The 24,612-nt window shown below is 40.2% G+C and overlaps 1 protein-coding gene across 1 annotated transcript in view; it reads right to left on the bottom strand.

The window, feature by feature from the left end:
• Positions 1–672: 672 nt before the first annotated feature.
• Positions 673–24,612, bottom strand: part of spon2a (spondin 2a, extracellular matrix protein) — a 31,290-nt gene continuing 7,350 nt past the window's right edge. The window contains exons 2-6 of the mRNA XM_067456665.1: positions 23,038–23,266; positions 19,337–19,557; positions 7,820–8,011; positions 7,119–7,293; positions 673–2,068 (exon numbers count right to left, since the gene is read on the bottom strand). Of these exons, the coding sequence (XP_067312766.1) occupies positions 1,881–2,068; positions 7,119–7,293; positions 7,820–8,011; positions 19,337–19,557; positions 23,038–23,266 (1,005 nt within the window). The 3' untranslated portion in view covers positions 673–1,880. The remainder of the gene's footprint in view (positions 2,069–7,118; positions 7,294–7,819; positions 8,012–19,336; positions 19,558–23,037; positions 23,267–24,612) is intronic.

Consider the following 24,612-nt stretch of genomic DNA (forward strand, 5'->3'; position numbering starts at 1 on the left):
CTTTCACTTTAGTTACGTTACACAGATCTAATAATATATACACAGGATTTCTGTACTTGCTGCATACGTGCTGTTAACCCCTAACAGACATACCTAACTGTTTTTATGTGAACTTTGTCAAATGCACACAAAGTTATGTCAGAAAAACACAGTTTAATCGCAATAACACATCAAATAGAACTAGTCTAGTTTAAAATACTCATAAATGCACCGATGGGAGTCTGGGATGATCATAACCAGTTATCATTCTCGAGCTGTGAAGGGTCAGGGAGAAGCAGCTCATTTGCATTTAAAGGAGACACACACAAAACTGCTCATTTTTCTCAAACACAAAATTTGGCTTTTTCAAAATGGTCTGTTAGGAATTTTATTTGAAATCTTTAATGTGTGTTAACAAACCATTAAACAACAAAATCTGGGAACATATATGCTCCCGTTTGAAGGCATTTATTATACGAATTATTTCATTATTAAGGAATTACTTGGGTACCACAAAGAAAACCCAACAAGAAGGAGATGATATGGGAGAGAATTTCATAGTTTATTATTAGAAGAAACATAAAATACAACATATACACTATCGTTCAAAATATTTTAAATCGTTAAGATTTTAAAAGGTTTTTGAAAGAAGTTTCATACTCGCCAAAAATAAACAGTAATATTGAGAAATATTATTAGAATTTATATGGTTTTCTATGTGAATATATTCTAAAATGTAATTTATTCCTGTTATTAAATATCAAAGCTGTATTTTCAGCATCTTCACGTGACCCTTCAGAAATCACTCTAATGATGATTTGATGCTTAAGAAACGTTTCTGATTATCAATGTTGAAAACAGTTGTGCTGCTTCATATTTTGCGATTCATTACCATTCAAAAGTTTGAGCTAAGTAAGGATGCTTTAAAATGATCAAATGTAACAGTAAAGACATTTATAATATTACAAATGATTTCTTTTTCAAATAAATGCGGTTCTTTTGAAGTTTATATTCATTAAAGGATCATAAATATCATGCAGCACAACAGTTTCCAACATGGATTATAATAAGAACTTGAACTTGAAGGATCATGTGACACTGAAGACTGGAGTAATGACGCTGAAAATTCAGCTGATACACAAAATGTATTAATATAGAAAACAGTTCTTTGACATTTTGATAATATTTCACAATAATACTGTATTTTCAACCAAATAAATGCAGCCCTGGCGAGCATAGGATACTACTTTTGAAAAGCATTTAAAAATCTTCATGGTTCCAAACTTTTGACCGGTAGTGTATACAACATCTAAACGGTCTCTTATTTGTTAAATGACATGACAGTTTGTTTTGGTGTGACTCCTCAACAAGATAACATTGTAATCTGTATGCATGCTGCATTTTGATCATCATCAGGTCTGTCTGAGAGGAGTTGAGGTGTCTTCAAGTGTTATTTTACTACTAATGAACAACCAGTTGACTTCTACAGCGTATTAATTGCACCGTTGGTCAAATAACTCAAAATCCAACTAGACTACTTCAAAAAAGTTGCTACTATTGTGATCATGGGGCAGGCTTATGTTAATTCATGTATTTGTGTTCAAATCAGTGGTTGGGCAACTTTAAGTCAACTATTCCACAAATCTATATTGGCAAAATAATGTGCGATTATGCAAAGATACACTGAGATTACTGCGAGTACAGCACCCGTAATCAAAGTCTCTATTAACAGAATACGAGCCGTTCTTTTCCAGTGAGGAGAGGAGCCAATGCAGCTCACTGGACGTCCAGCCAGGCGGCTCTCCCGCATTCTACGGCAGTGACTCAGCATTGGCATGAGGTTAAACTCGGCTCTCCGTTTGGACAGCGTCGAAGTGTCTATGCCAGCGGTGTGACCGGCATCACTGATATGCGAGGCAGTTGTGTGGCGTGCACTCCTCTTGTTCCTCCAGCTCGGGGCACGGCGTGCCGCTGTTGGCGGGTTTCAGCAGGATGTAACGGGTGCGATGGCGCATTCCGCCCCGAGAGCACGGCCCCAGACACAGGCCCCAGGACGACCACATCGACACCTCGCAGTCCAGTGGCGTTTCTGAAACACATGCAGGAATCATGAGGAACGCTAGTCTGGAAGCAATCAGTCCAGAGATTATGTTTATGTGGCTGTTTATGCATGGTCAGATAAAGAAAAACAGGCCACTGGCGTGCTAGATCTACAGCAGATAGCCCCAAATAACTGAAGAAATGTGTATTTTACAGTAGGACTATTATTAGCAGCATGCAATAGAAAATTGTAATGCTAAATCTCTTAAAGGGTTAGTTCACCCAAAAATGAAATTGATGTCATTAACTCCTCACCCTAATGTTGTTCCACACCCGTAAGACCTCCGTTCATCTTCAGAACACAGTTTAAGATATTTTAGATTTAGTCTGAGAGCGTATCTAAGTGTATGCACACTATACTGTCCATGTCCAGAAAGGGAATAAAAACATCATCAAAGTCGTCCATATGTGACATCAGTTAGTTCATTAGAATCTTTTGAAGCATCGAAAATACATTTTGGTCCAAAAATAACAAAAACTACGACTTTATTCAGCATTGTCTTCTCTTCTGCATTTGTTTTCAAACCTCAAATAAAGATTTAAACGGTCATGAATCAGCGTATTGATGCCAATGTCAAGTGATTTCGGCAGTTTGGCAATTTGACACACGATCCGAATTCGCTGATTCACAATCGTTTGAATCTTTATTTGAGGTTTGAAAACAAACGCGGAAGAGAAGACAATCCGGGGGCTTGATCAGGTCTCATCGGTGCTTGCTCTAGGCCAACAGCCAGGTTTTTTTGTTTTTTTGAGCTCTGATTGAATTCGTCTGAAAGAAGAACGTCATGTATACCTAGAATGACTTGAGGGTGAGTAAAACATGGGGTGATTTTTATTTTATTTTTAATTGAAAGACTTAATAATTTAGCTCAACTCGCTTTCAGACAGCAGCGAGTGTTTGAAATAACTTCTGTTTGTGATCCGATGTGGATTTTGATCATCGTAGAAATATTTATATGCAATACAAAAACCATTCCTGGTAAATATGGTAAACACGACTGCTTGAAGAAATCAGACACACTGTTTCTCTGACTGATAATATAACTGTAATGGGACTGTCACTGGAGAGAGTGCTAAAGCTCCTCAGGTCATAGGCCTATCTTTTGGTGGAAGTAGATAGTAGATTTGTAGAAACGATCATTCTTTCTAAATGTGATGTAACCATGCTGTCCTGTGACTACAAATAAACAGAAACAGATGCGACTGTTTAATACGTGTATCCTTTTTCTTTCGTGAATTAACGGTAAATCCTCTTTATTTCAGTGTGACTAATGTGTGCAATATTGACACAAATAAATTCATTGTGATGATAATGTGGTAAAACATAGAGGGGTTTAAAATCTTTAAGTAAACATCAAAAACGCCAACAAACGGCCACTTTAATCATGTTGGTTTTGCGATCTCGTTAGTTTCCAGGGATTTTTTTCTGATTCGTTTTCTGACAAAACTTCCATTTGTTGGTGAAGCGATAGGTTTGTTCCAGAGAGGCGTGTTACAGGCGGGTTTTAGGGAAGTGCTGCAGAACTTCTGGCCCGACAGAGGAAACCCAGCATGGATTTGGGCTCTGGGCTACAGGTGCAGAGGCTATTAGTAGCCTAAAGCCCTGCTGACTGAAAGCCCCCCAGATAGCATGGTGACATTGATTCAATGTTGAAATTCCATCAGAATCATCATTTTGGTTGAGGTTGAAATTTCAATGCTAAGTAATATTGGATCAATGTTGAAAATTCAATGCTAAAACCATACTGGACCAATGTTGAAAATTCACTGCTAAATAATATTGGATCAATGTTGATAATTCCATGCTTTTCAGCGTTGAAAAGACAAACATTGAATCAATGCTGATGTTTGGTCAGCTTAATTCTCCACCGGTGAGGCTTACGGTCAATCTATCTGTCACATTATTCAACATGTTAAGGCAAGTCCAAATCAATTGGCTACATTTGTGTGAATGTGAGCACATTTATTATCCTCAAAGGATACGATGAGTACACCAACGAGTATGTGGATTAACAAAGAATACATAAATGTAAATTTTGTAATTGTAAGCCTTTCTTTAAATTTTTCTGGAAGAGTTAAAATTGTATGCGTGTTTGATTTCTGACTCTTCCAATAAGAAAGCTGTAAAAACTATGAATCTTTTTAAAAGGTATATTATTTTCCTGCTTACTGGCATGTAATGTTGTCATTCTGTGTTTCATGTTATTATAATAAAAAATGCAAAAAACAAATAAAAACAAAGAACTTCTACCATAAATTTAGTCTATCAGTTTTAAATAAATAAAAATGTAGCCTATTATTATTATTTAAATAATGTAGAATGTACATGCTAGTACATGAATGTACAAGTTAATAAAGAATTTAGAATATGTGTCCCTACCTATCGAATGCGCCACAATCCAATCCAGCAGGTGGCGGTAATGCACCTTCAAGACATCCACCAATCAGATCAAAGCAAGCGCAGCTGAACAGACTTCAATCGCGAAAAAGCCACACAGGACAGCGACCGTGTTTTTTAGAGGTAAGTAGGCCTACAAAAATATATTTATACAATTCATCTCAATTTTAATTTAGTATTTTTATTCATCTTTATGTTTTACAACTTGTGTGCTTCTGAGAGTTTTAGTGAACTGCAATGTTAATAATAGTCACATGAGCGCCCTCGTAAGTTACACAACCAACGGCCAGGATAATATTAATACATTGAGTTTCAGTTTGTTTTTCACCAAACCATATCATATTTGTATTCATTTTTCTTCTTAAGATTGGCATATACACTGTGAATTGTGTCCGAATTCTGACTCGTGCAACTCTTTTTTTTTTTTTTTTTTTTTTTTTGGTCGTGCGTCGTTTGTTGTGAGGTGTTCATCTATTTTGTGAGATGATTTTTGTATTAAGATGATTCATCTGTGCGTGCAACGAGTAAAATGAATGCGCGGCGCCGATCCACAAACGTATCTTACTCGGTGCACGCACAGATGAATCATTTTGAATCATCCTATATTCGTCCAGTGTATAAACGAGAGGCGATCGGAAGGTTAGATGAATTTCTGGGTTGTCAGTAATTGTGTTCGCCACTCGTGAGAGTACCTCACAGCTGAAGCAGAACTAGAACTGATTGACCTGTTAGCGCGGTGAGGGGAAATACAATCAGTTCATAACTGCTTCAGCTGTGAGATCATCACGAGAGCAGATCACAATTACATCCTTACAGTTTAATCTTTAATGCAGCAAGAAAAAAGAAAAGAGTGAGATTTTTAAGTTCTGTAGGCAGCTATGTCAAACTACAGAAATTTAGTAAACAGCTGTGCCTCCAATTCGTGTTGTAAAATGGAAAAAAAATATCTTCCAAACCACCATGTAGCCTATACAGCTCCTCTTTTATTTTCTTAATTTAACTATTTGGTCATTCATTTACTCGTTTCATTTTCACACTTTATTTATTTACTATTAAATACAATAATATTATTAGATAAAACACCGGATATATTCACTTTGCTCTTTCATTCATTGTGTGACTGCTGGTCCTTTAAAGTCGATTCTAAAATGCATTAAATAGTCCTGAATTTAATGTTACCGTTTTAACTGGGATATCAAGATTTTGATAAAATTTCAAGTTTCATCTTTTTGTAGTAGGCTATATTTGTAATGTATAATTAATCACATTTCCAAATATTTACTAACTTCTTGTTGTTTTAGATGCTGTGAATGCTGATAAAAAGAGGCATCAGAGTTTATCTTTGCTGGGACGGTGCAAAACTGTCTCCATTACAACCTGAAAGGCTTCGGGACAGTTTGGAGTATTTTATTCTTTCTTCTACCTTCTTTCTTTCAGTAGTACTGTGTCATTTCTGTATTTATTGGCAAGTTTACATTTGTATTTACTTCCATTTTGCAGATGCACGTTGTCATGTTTTTCCAGGCTCTTCTCATTTGTGTCATAAATTCAGATGTAATTGTTTTAAGTCAATGTGAGATTTCCTGTTGTAACTGTGGGGGCATAAATAAATACACTTGCATCTAAACTGAAGGATGTTGTTTATTTTGAGTGACTTTTTGATGCAAAATCATATCGACTGCAGCCACACATGGTCTCTGATTAAAATGAATAAAATAAAGAGACAAATGAACTGGCATAGAATCCTGCTGTACATAAAGCAAGATTGATCTATTTTTCATTGTTGAAATAAAATTATTTCAGGGTGCAAACCTGATGAAAAATCAATGTTATATTTCAATATTGATTCAATGATATTTTGATTGATGTATTAACATTGATTCAACATTGATTCACTTAAATAAGTGGTTTAATTTTAGTTGGAAAACTATTGATTTTAAGCCCATCTTGATCTATTTTTCATCGTTGAAATAACATTATTTCAGGGTGCAAACCTGATGAAAAATCAACATTCTCAACATTGACATCTCAACATTGATTCAATGATATTTTAGTTGATGCATTAACATTGATTCAACGCTGATTCACTGTTTGTCTGCTATCTGGGCCTGGCTCACACTGGCCCCACAGCAAATGGGGTCTGGCTGACTGCTAAAACAACCCTCAAACACTGTAGTTGTTGACATGTCGAGAAGATAATGTTTTTAGCGCTGCCAAAGTAAATCCACTTTGCAGCACTTAAAGGATGAGGACTCGGTACGGTAAAACCAGCTCATTGTTACCTTGTGTTTCAAGTGCTGAGGGAGCTCTGGAGCTGAAATTCAAAAATGCATATGCATGTAGACCCGTTTTTTTGGAAACCTCCACAACAAAATTAGGAACTGCGTAATAATTAAAACCAGCACATTAGTTAGTGGAAAAACACACAGGCTACATTTTTTTGTGGAATCAAATAAAAAGTCTTTACCACATGTGGCGCGCATTAGGGTTCATCAAGTCTGAACTGTTTACTTGCCCTAAAACACGTTAAAACATGCACAGTGCAGTGGTAAACCAGAACATCTTGAAGAAGGGATTGGATTAACCATCCAAATAAATAATACTCTGCCCTTGCATGTGTGAACTGCGTCTGCAGGTCTACCTGAGAATCTGTGAGGTTTGGTCACTTCAGGCAGGATGTGATTGGACACCCGGTTCTGTTGGCGGACAGATGAGCGGCCCTGACGCTTGATCCAAATGGAGGCCAGAGGCGGGAGTTCCGTCAGCCGAGGGTAAAAGAAGGAATTTGCCGGGTGGTTTGGGTTTTGAGAGGTGATCTGCATCAGAATAAAACAGCAGAGACATGTCAAAACAGTGATTTATGATTTGAATCAGTCAAAAATATTGTAAGTACATCGGTGGCCAAAAGTGACAACCGGCCTACGAAAATATACATCATTACCTTATATTATTAAAAATGTGTTAATGATTTTGTTGCATGTGATAACGCAATGAGACATGACAAAATGTGCAGTCAATTATCATTTTAAAATGTAATTTATTCCTGTGATCAAAGCTGTATTTTCAGCTGCATTACTCCAGTCTTCAGTGAGAGTCACATGATCCTTCAGAAATCATTATAATATGCTGATTTGATGCTCATGAAACATTTATGATATTTTAGATAAATAATGTTCTTTTGAACTTTCTATTCATCAAAGAATCCTGAAAAAAAGCTGTTTTCAACATTGATAATAATCATCTTTCATCACAGATATAAATTACCCTTTAGCATATAAGAACACCTGTTTTGCACCGGAATAAAAAATTATAATGTTTACATTTTAAAATATAATATCTCACCATAGTGATATTTTCCGGAGGTGTTGTTGGAAAGTTGGGTGAGGAGAAAGTGAAGCCGCTATCTGTGCCGGCATCAAATGGGTGCAGGTCAAAGGTCACTTCCTGTTTCCACTGGCTACCCTCACACAGGTTTAGACTGTCGATCCCCACAAACCAGTCTGGGCTGGGGATGACTTTCACTATCAGAGACAGCTGTGAGAGAAAACACAACACGATCAGTCACCCACATGCTGAAAACACACAGACATTATCAAAGCTGATTTACCTTTGGCAATGCACTTCCTTTTTTCAGTATGCTCTGCTAACATAATTGGCTTCATAAGTCACATCTGAAACTTTTCTTTGTAGCCATTTCCAGTATTTTCCACTCATTCCTGTATGTTATGTGAAACCATCTGTTTTTTGTATTTTTTTAAAGGTGATGCATGTTTCCTTTTTGACTATGGCCTCATTCAGGAAGATCCCTTCGGGTCCGAGCAGAATGAGGGAATAGCCACACGACAGAGCGAAACGAGCCATACTGTGACAATGGCTATTTCAGGATGAGCACAAGCCTATAATATTGAGCCAAAGATGATTCATCAGACACAATAAAAGCTGATAGATCACATCTGCTTGAGTTCATTTCAGGTATATCAGTCAAACAACTCTACAAAAGAGAAGGCAGATTCATGTTATTTTTTTGACTAAAATGCAAAAGTTAAAAACTTGCCTATGTGGTTGCTAGGGTGTTGTGTGTAGTTTGCTTACTGGTGCTAGTCAAAAGAAAGCTTTAAAGGGTTAGTTCACCCAAAAATGAAATTGATGTCATTAATGACTCCCCTTAATCTCGTTCCACACCCGTAAGACCTCCGTTCATCTTCACACACAGTTTAAGATATTTTAGATGTAGTCCGACAGCGTATCTAAGTGTATGCACACTATACTGTCCATGATTTTTTTTACGCACAAAAAATATTCTCGTAGCTTCATCAAATTATTGTACAGCCACTGTAGTGAGATGGACTTTGTATCAATGTTTTTAAGGCCTTTATGGCTCTTCTGAGTGGGAATGTACTGAATGCCAATGGAGGCCTTTCTGAAGCCTTTCAGAATCAGCTTTCAACAAAAATATCTTCATTTGTGTTCTGAAGATGAACGAAGGTATCACGGGTTTCCAGCGACATGAGGGTGAGGATTTAATGAAATCATTTTCATTTTTGGGTGAACTAACCCTTTAGGCCCCGCCCCTCACTTCCGGTTCTGTGGATGGGGTTCTGAAACTGGTGCCGTTCTCATTTTTAAACAGCAAATGCACTCACGCCCATCTGTTTGCTCATCAGCGTGCTGGTCTTTAAATGAAGTGTGTTCAGGAACATTGTTGGTGTGTTGCTATTTTGAGGAACTAAAAACGACTGCGCCATTGACCAACAAAAACCTGGTCTAAAGTCAATAGCGCAGTATTTGGTGTATTATCGCAGTTTTAATATGGGCCTATTGGCGGGTGCACAACATGCATATACGCATTATTACACACACAGAGATGCAGCAGCAAACTAATATTTTTAAATATTAAAAATAAAAGGATTCCTCTCTGGAGAAGCACTCAGTCTTTCCTCTCACAAATTCTGGCTTGTAAATAGCAAATCCACCATGAAGCAAGCGCAACTGGCTTTTAAAGGGAATGGGAGACGAGACTCTGATTGGTTTATTGAATTTTACGCCCAAAACACAGCCATGACTCATTAAAGCTGCACTATGTAGTATTTTTGCAGTAAAATATCCAAAAACCACCAGGCCAGTGTTATATATTTTGTTCAGTTGAGTACTTACAATATCCCAAATGTTTCCAACTATTTGTAAATTGTGAGAAAATTGCTATTTTAACTAAAGACCGGGACGTTTCAGCATAGCGTTTGAGCGAGTCAGGGATTCTCATCAATCGTCAATCGAGTCATATCTGCGTTACCCTCGGTTTTATTCTGCAGAAGCGGAATAAAGGGAAATAACAGTTTAATATGAAAAAGCGGTGAAGTATCCCTTTAACATCCATGGAACCTTTCCATTCCACAAAAGGTTCTTTAGATTACAAAAACAAGGTTCTTTTGGAAACCTAAAATGGTATTTCTATGACACTGCTGCAAAGAAATCCCTCTGGAACCTTTCAAGAGTGTGCCTAATGATTTTTTCTAGACACCAATTGCAAATAGAGAGCATAAGGAGATTTTTGGAATATCCTGCTTCTTAGATTTGTCTCTTGACCCTATAATCTCACACGTCTCTGCTAGAGTTTCAGAAGACATCTCAAAAATGTCTCAAACTGCTCAGAATTGATTGTGTATATGGTGTAGTTTTTAAAATGCAGTTGAATTGTTCTGTAATCTGTACGCAAAATATTTATATGAAATTAAAAGCGGAAATAAAAATAAAAAGTCAATGGTTCCATACTTCGAAAGGGGGCAGCAAGATTATATAAAATTATTAGCATAATTAATTAAGGCTAAACTCACCAAAACCCTAAAAATCCTCACCCTAAAAAAAGTTGTTCATGTAGGAAACTGGCCTATTTATTTGAATTTGTCCCTTCAACAGCTGCTGTTTTTACTGAGGAACAGTTCTGGAAACTTCTGGAACCATATAATCAATCACGGTTAATTAATTTACACTGAAGGGGCCTTGGAGCCAAAAAGGTTAAGAACGCCTGCATTTAGGCCTTGCACTTGCAGAGCAATATTTTCCTCTGGGCCACAAACTTAAGCAACAAACTGGATGTCACTTTTATAGTATGCATTTTAGTGTGAATTACTTTTACATCATTCCCAAAGCAAACATTAAAAGCCGGACAGATATATTTGCAGTCGGCACTTTGCATTCATAATTGGGGCACGATTTTGGTACCTTGTAACAACATCCAGTCTACGTTTGACTTTTCTCTAGGCTGGATTTACTCTCGTCTCTCGCTCACATCTCTTCTCGTTCTGTGGCTTTTCCAGGAATACCTCCTGCTATATCAATTTCTCTGGCGTGAGAGGCGAGCGGTGCCTCATCCCTCTGCTGTCTGTTCCGGCCCCGCGCTAATAGAGCTCAATCTCTCTTCAGGGCACAAAGTAAAAACTAACACATAATTGCCAAACCAATGCCCTGATTTGCCAGAACATTGTGTCAGAAAAAATAATACACAATTCCTCTTTCTGTCTGCATGTGCTGCTGGAGCACGCTGCGGTTTCTTACACAGTGCTGCCGCTGTCTGGTTCCTATTAAATTCAAAAGAACCTTTTGTAATTTTGGACAGCATTTAGCTGTTTTTTGATTACCATGTGTTCCTGTTGATTTGATGGGGTTGGTCATGCATGTGCAGGAATCTGAAATTTGACACGGTCTCTTTTTTGGAGACCTTAAATAATTGAACAATAGTCAGTGTCGGCTGCAGCCCAACAGTGTATTTGCGTAGTTTCTCAGAAAATGACACAGAAAGGGAAAGGTAGCATACAGAGGTAAGAAGGCATCAAGGCATGTCTGAATACAATGTTCATTTTAATAAGTGTAAAGTTAGAGTCTGTCAAATGTGAATTTCCATTTATAATACTTGAAAAATCTTCTTATTGTTACACACGTGGTGCAAATGTCAAACTCACAAAGGCGAAAGAGAAGGAGAACTTGTAACAGGAACCTTTAATAGCAAAACTCAGGAACATGCAAACACCACTTTGACATTAACGTTGACAGACAAACACTGAGGGGAAACAGAACTAAATACACAGGGCTAACAAGGTGATTAACATGACACATGTGATAGGCATAACTCATTAGGAAGAATGGGGAGAAACTAGGTCACGGGGGCTGAACTCAAAACACAAAGAACACAGCAGACAGGTTTACATGTAACATAACAACCCCTCCGAATAGGCGCGTCCTCGCGCCGTAACCATAACAGCAGAGGAGGGTGGGAGGGGACTCTGGAGGAGGGCGTGGAAAAAAAAGGGGAGACAGAGTCCAAAACAAAGAAAACCAGTCCAACAGAAAAGGGAAGTCCATGGGGGTGTGGAAGGAGGGAGGAGCCAGTGGGGAGCCTGGAGCAGGAGCCAGATGGTCCAGAGACCAGCCACGATGAGGCCCCAGGGCGGAGTTGGAGGAGAGAGGAACCATGGGGTCGACGATATGGTGGGACACACCCTGGGGACGACATACGAGGAAGCAGCCACTGATGGAGACGCCGGAGGAGCAGCTGGGTCGATGAGCCCACACGAGACCAGAGGTCCAGGAGACCGAGGTAGAACCATGGTGACGAGCGTCCGAGGTGGAGCTGGACAACCGCAGGACAGAGGCTGAGCCGGTGGGACCGAGGATGAAGGCAGAGCAGAAGGGAAGGAGGAGCCAGACGAAGCCGAAGGTGGAGGAAGGACGACGACTGACCAAGGCGGAGCCGGAGAGACGAGGGAGCTCGGAGAAGCCGTTTGGCCGAGGTTGTCCGGTGGAACCAAGGGAGGGAGGAGCCAGGGCGTAGCCGATGTGTCGACGGGCCGCTGTGGAGTGTAGGGGGAGGAGGCCAGCAGTGATGATGGGAGATCCTCTGGGCAAGGTGAAACTGCTGGACAGACATCTCGAGGCGTATCCACACTGCATATGGGAGGAGCCGAGGGGATGACGGACAGCAGTGTGGTCGAGGCAGAAGGGCTGGTAGACAGAGGCGGAGGAAGAGGGAGGATGGGTGGGAACTCGGAGGGCACAGGAGAACCTTGGACACAGGGGTTACCGGAGAGACAGGGGTTGTGGGAGAGTACCAGTCAATTAAGTCTGCCTCGAAGATGTTGCCTAGTTCCTCGAGATGGCCGCCAGAGGTCCTCATCACATCCACCGCAGCGGGCTGATGGGTGGGGCTCCTGTCCCAACCCTCAAGCTCCACGAGGACTTCCTCCACGAAGGATGATGTAGCTGGCTCACGCACCTGGTCAGACACTCGCTGTGGTCCGGGCTCCGGGGCGATGACTCCTCTCAACCTCTGCCTGGGTTCGGGCTCGTCGATCGTGGCAGGCCGGTCTCCATGGTGTGCAGTGGGCTCAGACACTTCCTTCATGCCGGTCGTGGTCGGTGGTGGATGGCTGGTCTCTGGCGGTGGAGGAGTGGGACTGGTACCACTGTCCTCTTCAGCGGGGCCGATGGTGAATGACGAGTGGTTATGTACCAGTACCCACTCCACAAATGCGGCGAAGTCTTCCCTTGGACTGCCCGCTGGAACGCGTGCCTTCGACCGCTCGCTCAGCCCGGTGTAGTAGAAAACGCTGAGCGAGCGGTCCGGGAAGCGGGACAGGCACACAAGCTGGAGGAAGTCCGGGTGTGTGCCTCCAGCGAGCAGTCTCCCTGCTCCAGGCAAAGAAGCTGGACATCAGGGAGAGCCATGGGAAGATGGGGAAACTCAAAACAGACACTAAGAAAACGCTGCAAAAAAACGTTTTCAGTCCGTCGATCTGTTACACACGTGGTGCAAATGTCAAACTCGCGAAGGCGAAGGAGAAGGAGAACCTGTAACAGGAAGCTTTAATAGCAAAACTCAGGAACATGCAAACACCACTTTGACATTAACGTCGACGGACAAACACTGAGGGGAAACTGAGAACTAATGCTGCCTTCACGTGCTATCGGAAGTTTCCTACTTCCCACTTCAGAAGTCGTGATTACGAGCTTGTTGCGTTCAGGTGCTTTTTTGTCGGAAAGAATGGAGGACGCCAGGTTCATACTTTTGTGCGCCTTGGGAAAATGTTATTTTAACACTATAACCATTTCAATCATTTCCCAGTATATGGACAGTCAGCTTGCTCACTTCTGGAATGATGGTCTAGATGCGATTTTCGATGTGTTTAAAATACACAATATGCTCTAAATGATTATTCATTTATGTAAATGTGTACTACTTTAAGAACAAGACAAGACAATTACATTGTTGTGAGAAAAAAAACTAATAAAACACCTGCCACAGCAGAAATTCGTCTCCCATCTGCCATTTTTAACGGTTATGCCACGCCCATCTCAGGAACTTGGGTATCAAAATTATTTCCGAACTTCCCAGTGGTAAACACGACATCAGAGGGCGTTCATGTGCAATTTTTACCTCGAAAACTCGTATTTACGATAATTCCGATAGCACGTGAAGGCAGCATAAATACACAGGACTAACAAGGTAATTAACATGACACAGGTGATAGGCATAACTCATTAGGAAGACTGGGGAGAAACTAGGTCACGGGGGCTGAACTCAAAACACAAAGAACACAGCAGACAGGTTTACATGTAACACTTATTCAGAAAAATAAAAAAAGCGCTTTGTTACTGTCCATTGCAATGCTGTTGCTACACTGTAAAAAAATTCTGTTGGTTTTTGTTGGTTTAACTTAAAAAAGTAAGTAAACTCAAAATTTTAAGGCAACCAGGTAACTTTTTTTCTAAATAATTTTTTACAGTGTAGTGTTTAAATATTAACATCGATATATATACACACACTGTAACATTTTTGGTTTTTGTTAGTTTAACTTAAAAAAGTAAGTAACCTGGTGGCTTTAAAATTTTTAGTTTATTGAAATTAAAAATTTGAGTTGATACAATGAAGAAAATTTGTTTAATAAATAGAAACTCAAAATATTATTGTATCTAAACCACATAAAAAATTTGATAAATCATGAAAATAGCACTATTTGACACGTTTCACTGCGTCATCAGAAATAAAACACACACAATTACCCAATATTCTTACAAAATCTTTTAATAATATTTTAATAATGGTTGTCGAATCTCAAAAAATGTTCATTGTATTAACTCCAAATTTTAATTTCAATTAACTCAAAATTTTAAGGCAACCAGGTAACTTTTTTTCTAAATAATTTTTTTACAGTGTACAGTATACAGTAAATATTTAAAAAGTCTCAAATATATTTTAAAAAGAAAAAAATACATATTTTAAATACTTTACCGTGTTTCATTGTGTTACTACCATTAAAACAACTGACTCCAAGCATAGCTACATAATATGCTTACAAAACTTTAACACATTTTTAATAATATTTGCATAAATGGTGAAGATGTCTAGAATTAACCTAGAAAAAAACTTGACACTATTGTTTATGGTACAGCGTTGTCATATGGCAACAATAATTTCTCCAAATTGTCTTAGTTAAAAAAGGCACTAAATGCACCTCATTATGGGGATTAAAAGGGCAGGCCTTTGATCATATGATGAGAAGTGCTGTTTTTTTTTAAGTCAAATGACATTTGAATGCTCGTCCAAAACTCTCTTTTCCACTGTCACCCAGTGTTTCAGAAGGTGCTCTGTAACCTATTTCTCAACAGTTGGAGTTGCAGTAATGTATTTCCCCGTTGGGATTTTGTATACATAGTAGCATTAACAATATAATTGCAATTATTTATTTAAAGTGTTTTTTTGTTTTTGTTGTATAGTTGTGTTTATGTATTAGTAACAAAAATGAATATAGCAAATATTTTACAGAAAGGGGCAATAGGAAAAATGCCGAGTGAGGATGAGTTTGTGAAAATTTAAAAAGCTAAATGTTAAACTTTTCTACTAGGTAAATCAAACAGTCCTTATCAATATTTATATAGTTTTATTCTATCGCCTAAGCTCTTTCAGTAATTCATCAAAAATGAGCACTAGGTTACTTTTACTTTCAGGGTTCCCCTACAGTTGGAAAAAAATATTGTCCTCTACTACTGTCGTAAACTCTGTCATCCTACATCAGGGGATGCCATCGCGCGTGCATTTGTTGACATGACAACCCTGATAGCCCTGAACTAGTGATGCGTGGGTCGTCTCATAACCCGCGGACCCCGTATGTCTATTTAATGGTCGCGGGTGCGGGGCGGGTTGTAAAAATATATACAGTGGTGCGGGGCGGGCCAAATAACTTCATAAAAGCCGGATCCGTGCAGTTCTGCTTGCGTCGCGTGTGAAATGTCTTCATCCCAGGTACAGTGACATTTGTTTCAGCATGTCATAAATGAATATAATTTCACGGGTTTAATTTTTTTTCAAACGCCAAATGATCGCGATGCATACGTTTACAAGCCAGCCTCATTATAGCCTAGTCTATTGGTTACCGTTCTACAGAATCTATGATACTTCAATTCAATATTTGAGTGGTAGGTAATAACCCTAGCAAGCATGACAGCCAAGTCAGCATCGGTCGGGCACGCCTCCTTCAGCTCACGCCAACGAGCAAACGATGGCCCAATGTAGATCCTTGTCCTGCCTTTAATCCCATCACTTTTTCGTTTCCTCTTATTGCTTTATTTTTGCTTTTTCTTTGATTTTATCTGTGCTGTGCGAGCCCAAACAAACGATAGTTGGGCTCGCACGTCTGAATGTAAGGGAGTGGTGGTGGTGTTGGTGGAAGTGACGTATATGCCATAAAGCAGTCGAATTTTGTAGTTAGTTTTTGTTCTCGGGTTACTACCCGAAACCCGAAGTTTAAAAGTATGATTAAAAACGATACAGACCCCGTCAGACTATGGCAGACGTGTAATTCATCCTATTGTAAGTCAATGTATCATCACAAGAGGCTTGAAAATATATTATGAAGGTTGAAAAGTTACCTAGTGCTACTTTTAAATAGAAAAATAAAAGTCCTTTTTTGACCATTTGACCATTGTGGTACAGCGTGGTACACGTAGTGTGATTTAAGGTATCATTTATTTCTGTAGCTCAAACATTCAGGACAAATTAACAGTTTAATATTATTAAATATGTTTAATATTAAAGTGTAAGCAATCAGTTCATCAATAAGTGAACAGACACTCACAGCTCACACCCTTACAGTCTCATCACAAGGCCACATTCATGCTCTCAGTCGTACTTTACAGCCCTACGGATCTAAAAACAGCAGCGCCACGACAGACATCCCGCCATGCTGTGGTTAAGTGCCTGCAGGACTGAATGCCAAGCGCATCTGAGGATAGTTGCTGTTTTTAATAAGTCTCGTTTGTACTCCAGACTTTGGCAATAAAGATATGTAGGTCACCAGCAGCACCAGCGCTGCCTTTAGACCCTTTAACCAACTGACTCATGGCTAAGGAAAATAAATATTCCAGAAACTGAGAAGGAAAGGATCCAGCCTCTCCCTATCTGCAGATCTGGTGGGTGCAGGAAACACAGCACAGGAGCCGGAAGGGAGGCTTGTGGTCTGGAGGTCCCGGGACTGTGGATGTGGTTTTGCAGACTTGCGCTCTGGTAAAATCTGTCTTTGTGCAATATAGAACTAAATTGTATCAATAAAAGTCCTGACCTGAATGACGAATGCAGGACTTCTCCAATCATTTGCTTTCTTAAACCTGATCCTGCAAGCTCACGTTCATCTGCTTCCACTTTTGAGTGCAATAAATCCAATAAACAAATTATGCATCGGACCAAGTATACACAGCCAACATTTTTGTCTTTTTCGATAATCTATTATGGATGTACACTATATTGCTAAAGGTTTTGGGATGTCTGTCTTTATGCACATGAACTTTAATGACATCCCATTCTTAATCCTTAGGGTCTAATATGGAGTCGGCCAACCCTATGCAGCTATAACAGCTTCAACTCTTCTGAGAGGGCTTTCCACAAGGTTTAGAGTGTGTTTATAGGAATTTTTGACCATTCTTCTAGAAGCTCATTTGTGAGGTCAGGCACTGATGTTGGACGAGAAGGCCTGGCTCGCAGTCTCCGCTCTAATTCATCCCAAAGGTGTTCTATCGGGTTGTGATCAGGACTCTCAAGTTCCTCCACACCAAAGTCATCCATGTCTTTATGGACCTTGCTTTGTTCACTGGTGCGCAGTCATGTTGGAACATGAAGGGGCCATCCCCAAACTCTTCCCGCAAATTTGGGAGCATGAAATTGTCCAAAATGTCTTGGTATGCTGAAACGTGCCCTCACCATAATCCCCCTCCACCAAACTTTACACTTGGCACCATGCAGTCAGGCAAGTACTGTTCTCCTTGCAACAGCCAAGCCCTGACTCATCCATCAGATTGCCAGACCGAGAAGCGTGATTGGTCATTCCAGAGAACACGTCTGCACTGCTCTAGAGTCCAGTGGCGGCGTGCTTCACACCACTGCATCCCACGTTTTGCATTACACTTGGTGATGTAAGGCTTGAATGAGCTGCTTGGCCATGGAAACCCATTCCATGAAGCTCTCTACGCACTGTTCGTGAGCTAATCTGAAGGCCACACAAAGTTTTGGAGGTCTTTTAACTAGTGACTCTGCAGAAAGTTGGTGACTTCTGCCACTGTGCGCCTCACCATGCGCTGACCCCTCTCTATGATTTTATGTGGCCTATCAGCTAACTTGTGGTTGAGTTGCTGTTGTTCCCAATTGCTTCAAACTTTGTTATAACACCACAACAGTTGCCCTAGTGATTTAGTAGTAATTTCATGAATAGATTCACTGCACATGTGGCAACCTCACGGTACCACGCTTGAGTTCACTGAGCTCCTGAGAGGGACCCATTCTTTTACAAATATTTGTAGAAGCGTCTGCATGCCTAGTGCTTAATTGTATACACCTGTGGCCATGGAAGTGATTGGAACACATGAATTCAATTATTTGGAGGGATGCCCCAATACTTTTTGGCAAAATACTGTATAATCCTGTCCCATCCATAAGTTTTCTATTTATTTTGACCTGTGTTGCGTACCATTTTCAGGTGGTGCGCAAATTCTCACACTCCACAACACAATCTCATGGCCGTGCCACTTTTATCATAGAAATAGACATTTGCCATCAGACAAAAAATAAAATGAAATCAATAAGATGATCCTAATCATGGAAACTAATAGCAGAGTTAGGTACGAATGTAATCTTGATTGACAAGGATTTAAAATTTAGATCAGACAGTGCAGCGTATAGTATTTCTACGGCAGAACGGCGGCAGCCATGAACTAACCCTTTAATATCCAAAAGCAAATTCAAGTTTTAGCTGCTCTTTAACTTGTGATTTCTTTATTATTCAAGAAGTCTAAAGAATATCAATAAAAACAAATCTCTGTGTAGTAATGATGACACACCTACATTTCAAATCTATTGATTTGTTAGGGTGGACATTGACATTTTCTTATTTGTTATTATTAATATAGGTGAATACTTTGTGGTACGGTAACAGTTTTGCATATTCATGGGCACAATTGTTTATGTCAAGCCATAAATCCACAAGAATGATGCAAAGATGCTTGCTTTGGTGTTTTCACAGTCCTCATGTCATCCCCTTACCATCCCACAAAAATGTTCTAGATCACCCCTGAATGTCCCTTCCTACTAACTAACAAGATCTGTTTTCATTTCGATTCCAATGAAAAGTCAGTGTTTCGCTAAAAGTTAAACTTTTCTACTAGGTAAATCAAATAGTTCCTATCAATATTTATATAGTTTTATTCTATCGCCTAAGCTCTTTCAGTAATTCATCAAATGACATATAGGCAAATTGTTTTTAGGTACAGAAAAGATGTAGGAAACAAATGACCTATTTTGTGCCGGGACTATGATCATCTTACCAGCGGACTCCTGGGCGTCAGAAGCAGCTCTGTGGAGCTGTGGCCGATGCCAGAGGGAATCCCGGCTGTGCGGTACATGGACCCCACCGTTCGCCCCTTCCTCGCCTCCTTTGCATCCTTCACCAGATCCACTGTGAGCCCCTGCTCAGCAAAGCTCTTCATGCCGTCGCTCGCCGGCGCCCCCTCCTGCCACAGCCGGTACTGCTCATTATGGGTCACGGCTGCACACATTCAGAAGTAAATGAATAAACACATTTCAATTGCTCGTCTTCTCAGGCCTCGTGATTCCTCGGGCAGGTTCTGTCGTGGCCTGTTGAATATAACTACCACTTCATGAATTTATATTGCTCATCTGATTTCACAAAACACAAATACAGTTCTGCCACTTTCTGTGTGTGCTCAACACACCTCGAGCTGTTTAAAATACAGCCATGCAGAAGCCCCAATGCCAAGAGAATAAACACCTAAAAACAAAACCTTCAGTGAGAAAAACCAGACCTACTATGAGTCCAGCGGGCACCTAAAGTGCAGGGGTGACTGAGACTGCTATGTAATATATTAAAGTAGATTTTCATGTCCTGAAGGTAATATCAGTGCTTGCGAGACGGCAAAAGGTTAAGGTTTTAGGTAAACCGTATGCATGTATGTTTTCGGATTCGGTTCACTTTGTCATTTAGCGTGCATCGTGTTTGCAGTTCATTGCACTCACTAAGCTCTAGTCTATACTGTGGAAAGAAGAAAGACCAATAAAAAGTTCAGTATACAAACACACAAAGACCAATCCCAAACTGGTATTCAAATATTATGACATGATCTTCACTCACTGATAAGGAAATACTACAGAAAAGAGTCATGTAATTTCTACCTAAATAAGTTAAAACAAAGTAAATGCTATATCAGCACTCAATTAGAGCTTGTGGACATTAAAGGAAGTGTGTTTAAGATTGTGGCCAAAACTGGTACTGCAATCACTTTCAAATGACTGTAGAGCGGTGTATCCCCTCTCCCCCTCCCCCTGACTCGAGGATGTCAGATAGGCTGCAGGATCAGCAGGAACGGTTGTAGCTGCAGCTGTGGTAACTAGAGCAGATCTGGAAACCCGGATGCTGAAACACTACTGACTTCATGATTGGTCGATAGGTGGAGGGCGGAGCTTCAGGTCAAAACACAACATGTCAACATCAACATCAGTTGAGGGCTGCAACAACAACTTTGAAATGGCAATATCCTGGCCGGACTACTGTTATCAGTGATATAAGTATTTGAAATGAACATGATTTATGTCTAGTGAGACATATCAGGGCTATAAAAGTGAGTAAAACCTACTCAACTTTCTGATACTGGTGTTCCCATCATGCACTGGGGTTTGAATAATTAATAAGGTTGCATTTTCCACTGTTTTACAGCTGTATTTACTTGGTTTAATCATTGCTTTTGTTGTCAGGCTTAGTAAACTGTTGTTTTCGCTCATCTGGAGTGCATTTTCTACTCAAAATGACATTTATCCTCAAAAAATTATCTAATAAATGTGTGTACCGGGTGGGTGTCTCTGTGTTCGGGTGGGTACCATATTACTTCTATTATGTTGTCTACTCAATATCTATTCTATTATTAAGTTAGAGGTTCTAACTAAAAGCTTTCACTTTAGAAGCATGGCTTAATTCAGTGTTATGATGTTTGACTTGAGTAAACTGCACTTTGAGAATTGCAAAGTAGAAATGACACAAACAAAATTTAACTGGCCACTTATTTTCTTTGTTGATTTTACTTAAAGGGTTAGTTCACCCAAAAATTATATTTGTCATTAATGACTCACCCTAATGTTGTTCCACACCCGTTCATCTTCAGAACACAGTTTAAGATATTTTATATTTAGTCCAACAGCGTATCTAAATGTATGCACACTTTACTGTCCATGTCCAGAAAGGGAATAAAAACATCATCACAGTAGTCCATATGTGACATCAGTTAGTTCATTAGAATCTCTTGAAGCATCGAAAATACATTTTGGTCCAAAAATAACAAAAAATACGACTTTATTCAGCATTATCTTCTCTTCCGCGTTTGTTTTCAAATCTCAAATAAAGAATCAAACGGTTGCGAATCAGCAGATTGATTCGTGATTCATATCGCCAGTGTCTCGTGATTTCAGCAGTTTGTCAGTTTGACTTGAATCATGACCGTTTGATTCTTTATTTCAGGAACACAGAAGAGAAGACAATGCTGAATAAAGTCGTATTTTTTGTTATTTTTTGGACCAAAATGTATTGTCAACGCTTCAAAAGAGTCTAACTAACCAACTGATGTCACATATGGACTACTCTGATGATGATTCATTACCTTCTGGACGTGGACAGCAAGTGGGCATACACTTACATTCAGACGACAGAAAGGCCTCGGACTCAATCTAAAATATCTTAAACTGTGTTCCGAGGATGAACAGAGGTCTTACGGGTGTGGAACGACATTGGGGTGAGTCATTAATGAAAGAAATTTCATTTTTGGGTGAACTAACCCTTTAAACTGTTTTATTGCACACATTCCAGCCAATCAAACTCGAGTATTTATGAGTAAATACAGACAGAATTTTCATTTTTGGGTGAACCATTACTCCAAAGACAAAACGTGCCTAGTTTGATAATTCACCTATTAGCTCTTGATATGACAGTAGAGGTTTTGAAAGAGGAAAGAGCTAAGATGAAGTTCCTAAAATTCAGCCTCTCTCAGTGTGTTCTTCATAGCTACAAACCATTTTGGTCTGGCAGAGCCTGGGAGTGAGAGAATGAGAGAAAAAGTGAGAATGACAGGAAGACAGGGAGCATGTTTGGCACCCTGACACGTCTAGTCTCTCCATGCTACACGTCTGGCCCAAATGTGGACGGGAAAATTGAAGAGACCTGACCTCAATCAGCTAAAGCACAAACCACAACCATCTCCCAAGCTTTTATCTCTCCAGCTCCCTCTTTCTCCAAATTGTCTTATACTTCATCCAGGGAGTTCATACGTCCGTCGCAAACTTTAGATTAGATACAAAAATGTGCGGGTTCTGAACATAATTGTGATACAATAGTGATAAATGGATAAAGAGAGAGCCATAAAGGCATCCAGGAGGCAGCAGAAACCGCTCAGACATCATCTCAGCGCTCCAAAGCCACAGCCTGAACTTTCAGGATCTCTGGGTTTCAAATGTTTTGGCTGGGGCGTCCACGTCTGCTGCTGGTCTTGGCTCGCGTGCCGTGGCATGTGACGACTGGTGTATACCGGTGACACCCAGAGAGCGCGTTCTTAGAAAATGTGAGCGTACAGCCATTGCAGGCCGCATGCAATGTGTATTTATGGAGCATAAAAGAAAAGGGTGAACCTGCAGGGCAGTCCGCGTCATCTGGCAACGGTTATTACTCTCTCTCTTTCTGCTTTCCTCATTAGACTGCCCCGCTCACTTGCTGTGGCAGGTAATGCGTGTACGTTTCGGGGGTCGTCGGGGCAAATTACAGGGTTAACAGGCCAGCTGTGAGTATTTAATGTCCTGACATATGGTGAGGTGAGGAAGTTTGAACAGCCTCATCCCTAACAGAAAGTGGAGCCTTGCTGGCGGTCAACCTCAGAGAACTAAATGTTCCACATCTAGCAACCTACATCTGAAATGTCAACCAAACACCTCATCTCTCAGAAAGCTCTCGCTCTCACTTTCGGAGTCTTACCCATGAGCTTGGACCACTGAGCAGGTGGCCGGAACAAGGGATACTGTTTGGGGAAGGTCTGTGGACTCCAGTGGCCGGTGAACACCAGGATGTAAGAGGCGGGTCCTCGAGCGCTGCACTCCGTCCCATTGTTCAGGTTCAGCGGGGCCGCGCAGGACAGTGTAAACCTGAGCAGCACGACGAGCAGCTGCTGCAGCCAACCGGGAACCAAGATCTCAGATGACATCATCTGTGTCAGGGGGAAAAAAGCAGGAAAAGTCATTAGCCAAAAATAGTGTTCATTCTTTTGAAGTTTGTTTTCCTTTCATATGGTTAATAGTAACGAAAAGGCCATGTAGAAATGTTTGGTCCTTCAATAACTCTGATCCACTCATGCAGCAAATATGCATTGCAATAGGAAATTACATAACTTTGGTTCCTGACACCATAATCCTCTGTCGAGGGAAGCATCCGAGATTTGCAGCTTGCTCCGGATGAGAGTGCATTCAAAGACGCTAACCATCTGATATTACAAAGTTACACTCCTTTAGAGAAAAGGCAGGTCTTCTGAAATTTCTGAAAATTAAAATCCCTGTCGTCATTTACACGACATGTTGTTCCAAACCTGATCGACTTTCATTCTTCTGAGGACCATAAAGCCCACTGAAATCAAAATTGAAGTTTTTTAGTTTTACAATGTCAGCCTTAAAGGCCCACTGAAATCAAAATTGAATTTGTTTAGCTTTTAGTATGACTGTGTTAGCCTTAAAGTTATGAATAAGCTGGTGTGTTCCAAAACTATGACAAAATTTGCATTTAGGAGATATAGGCATTCAAAATATACAGTCTCTCACTTCCGTTAAAACGAATCTCAGATTTTGATGACATCATCGCAGACTTCACTTTCTCATCAAATCTTCTGTCCAATCAAAATGCTGTCTAGAATCTAAAGCCCGCCCCTACACTGCTGAAGTTGCGTCTGAAATCGGTCAGTTAGTCACACATTTACTAATTTATGCATGGTGAAAGGGACACAGCACACTATATATGTGATAGGAAACGATTGAGTGAAAATATGCTTTCAGTTGAGGCGAATGAAGTCTGGTTTTACACTAGTTTCACACACCGTAGCAGCGCAAACACACCCACACACCAACAGCTCTGGTCTATATTTAGACTACAGACGCAGCGGGGATCATATGTGCGAGTCGGCGCAGACAACAAACTTATCGGACCCATTTGAATTCTGCACAAAATCAATGCAGCATTTCAAGGCAATATGGAGGAGATTTTGATAATAAACGATTAGTGGAAACAAGCTTTACCAAACAGACAGGCTGTAGTCAAATTGTATATCAACGAAATGCTATTGGCTGTTTCAAAAAAGGGGAGGAGCTGCTAACAGCTGGAGACGTTTCAGGGGAAATTACGTCAACACATTGAATAATGCGGCGCGTTTCAAGGCACTTGATTAGAGACACGAGAGCGCAGCGCGGATCATATGCGCGAGTCGGCGCAGACAACAAACATATCGACCCATTTGAATTCTGCACAGAACGCTGCTTTTCAAAGCAATAGGGAGGAGATTATGATGGT

Source organism: Pseudorasbora parva, chromosome 11 (assembly GCF_024679245.1).
Source record: "Pseudorasbora parva isolate DD20220531a chromosome 11, ASM2467924v1, whole genome shotgun sequence".
NCBI lineage: Eukaryota > Metazoa > Chordata > Actinopteri > Cypriniformes > Gobionidae > Pseudorasbora > Pseudorasbora parva.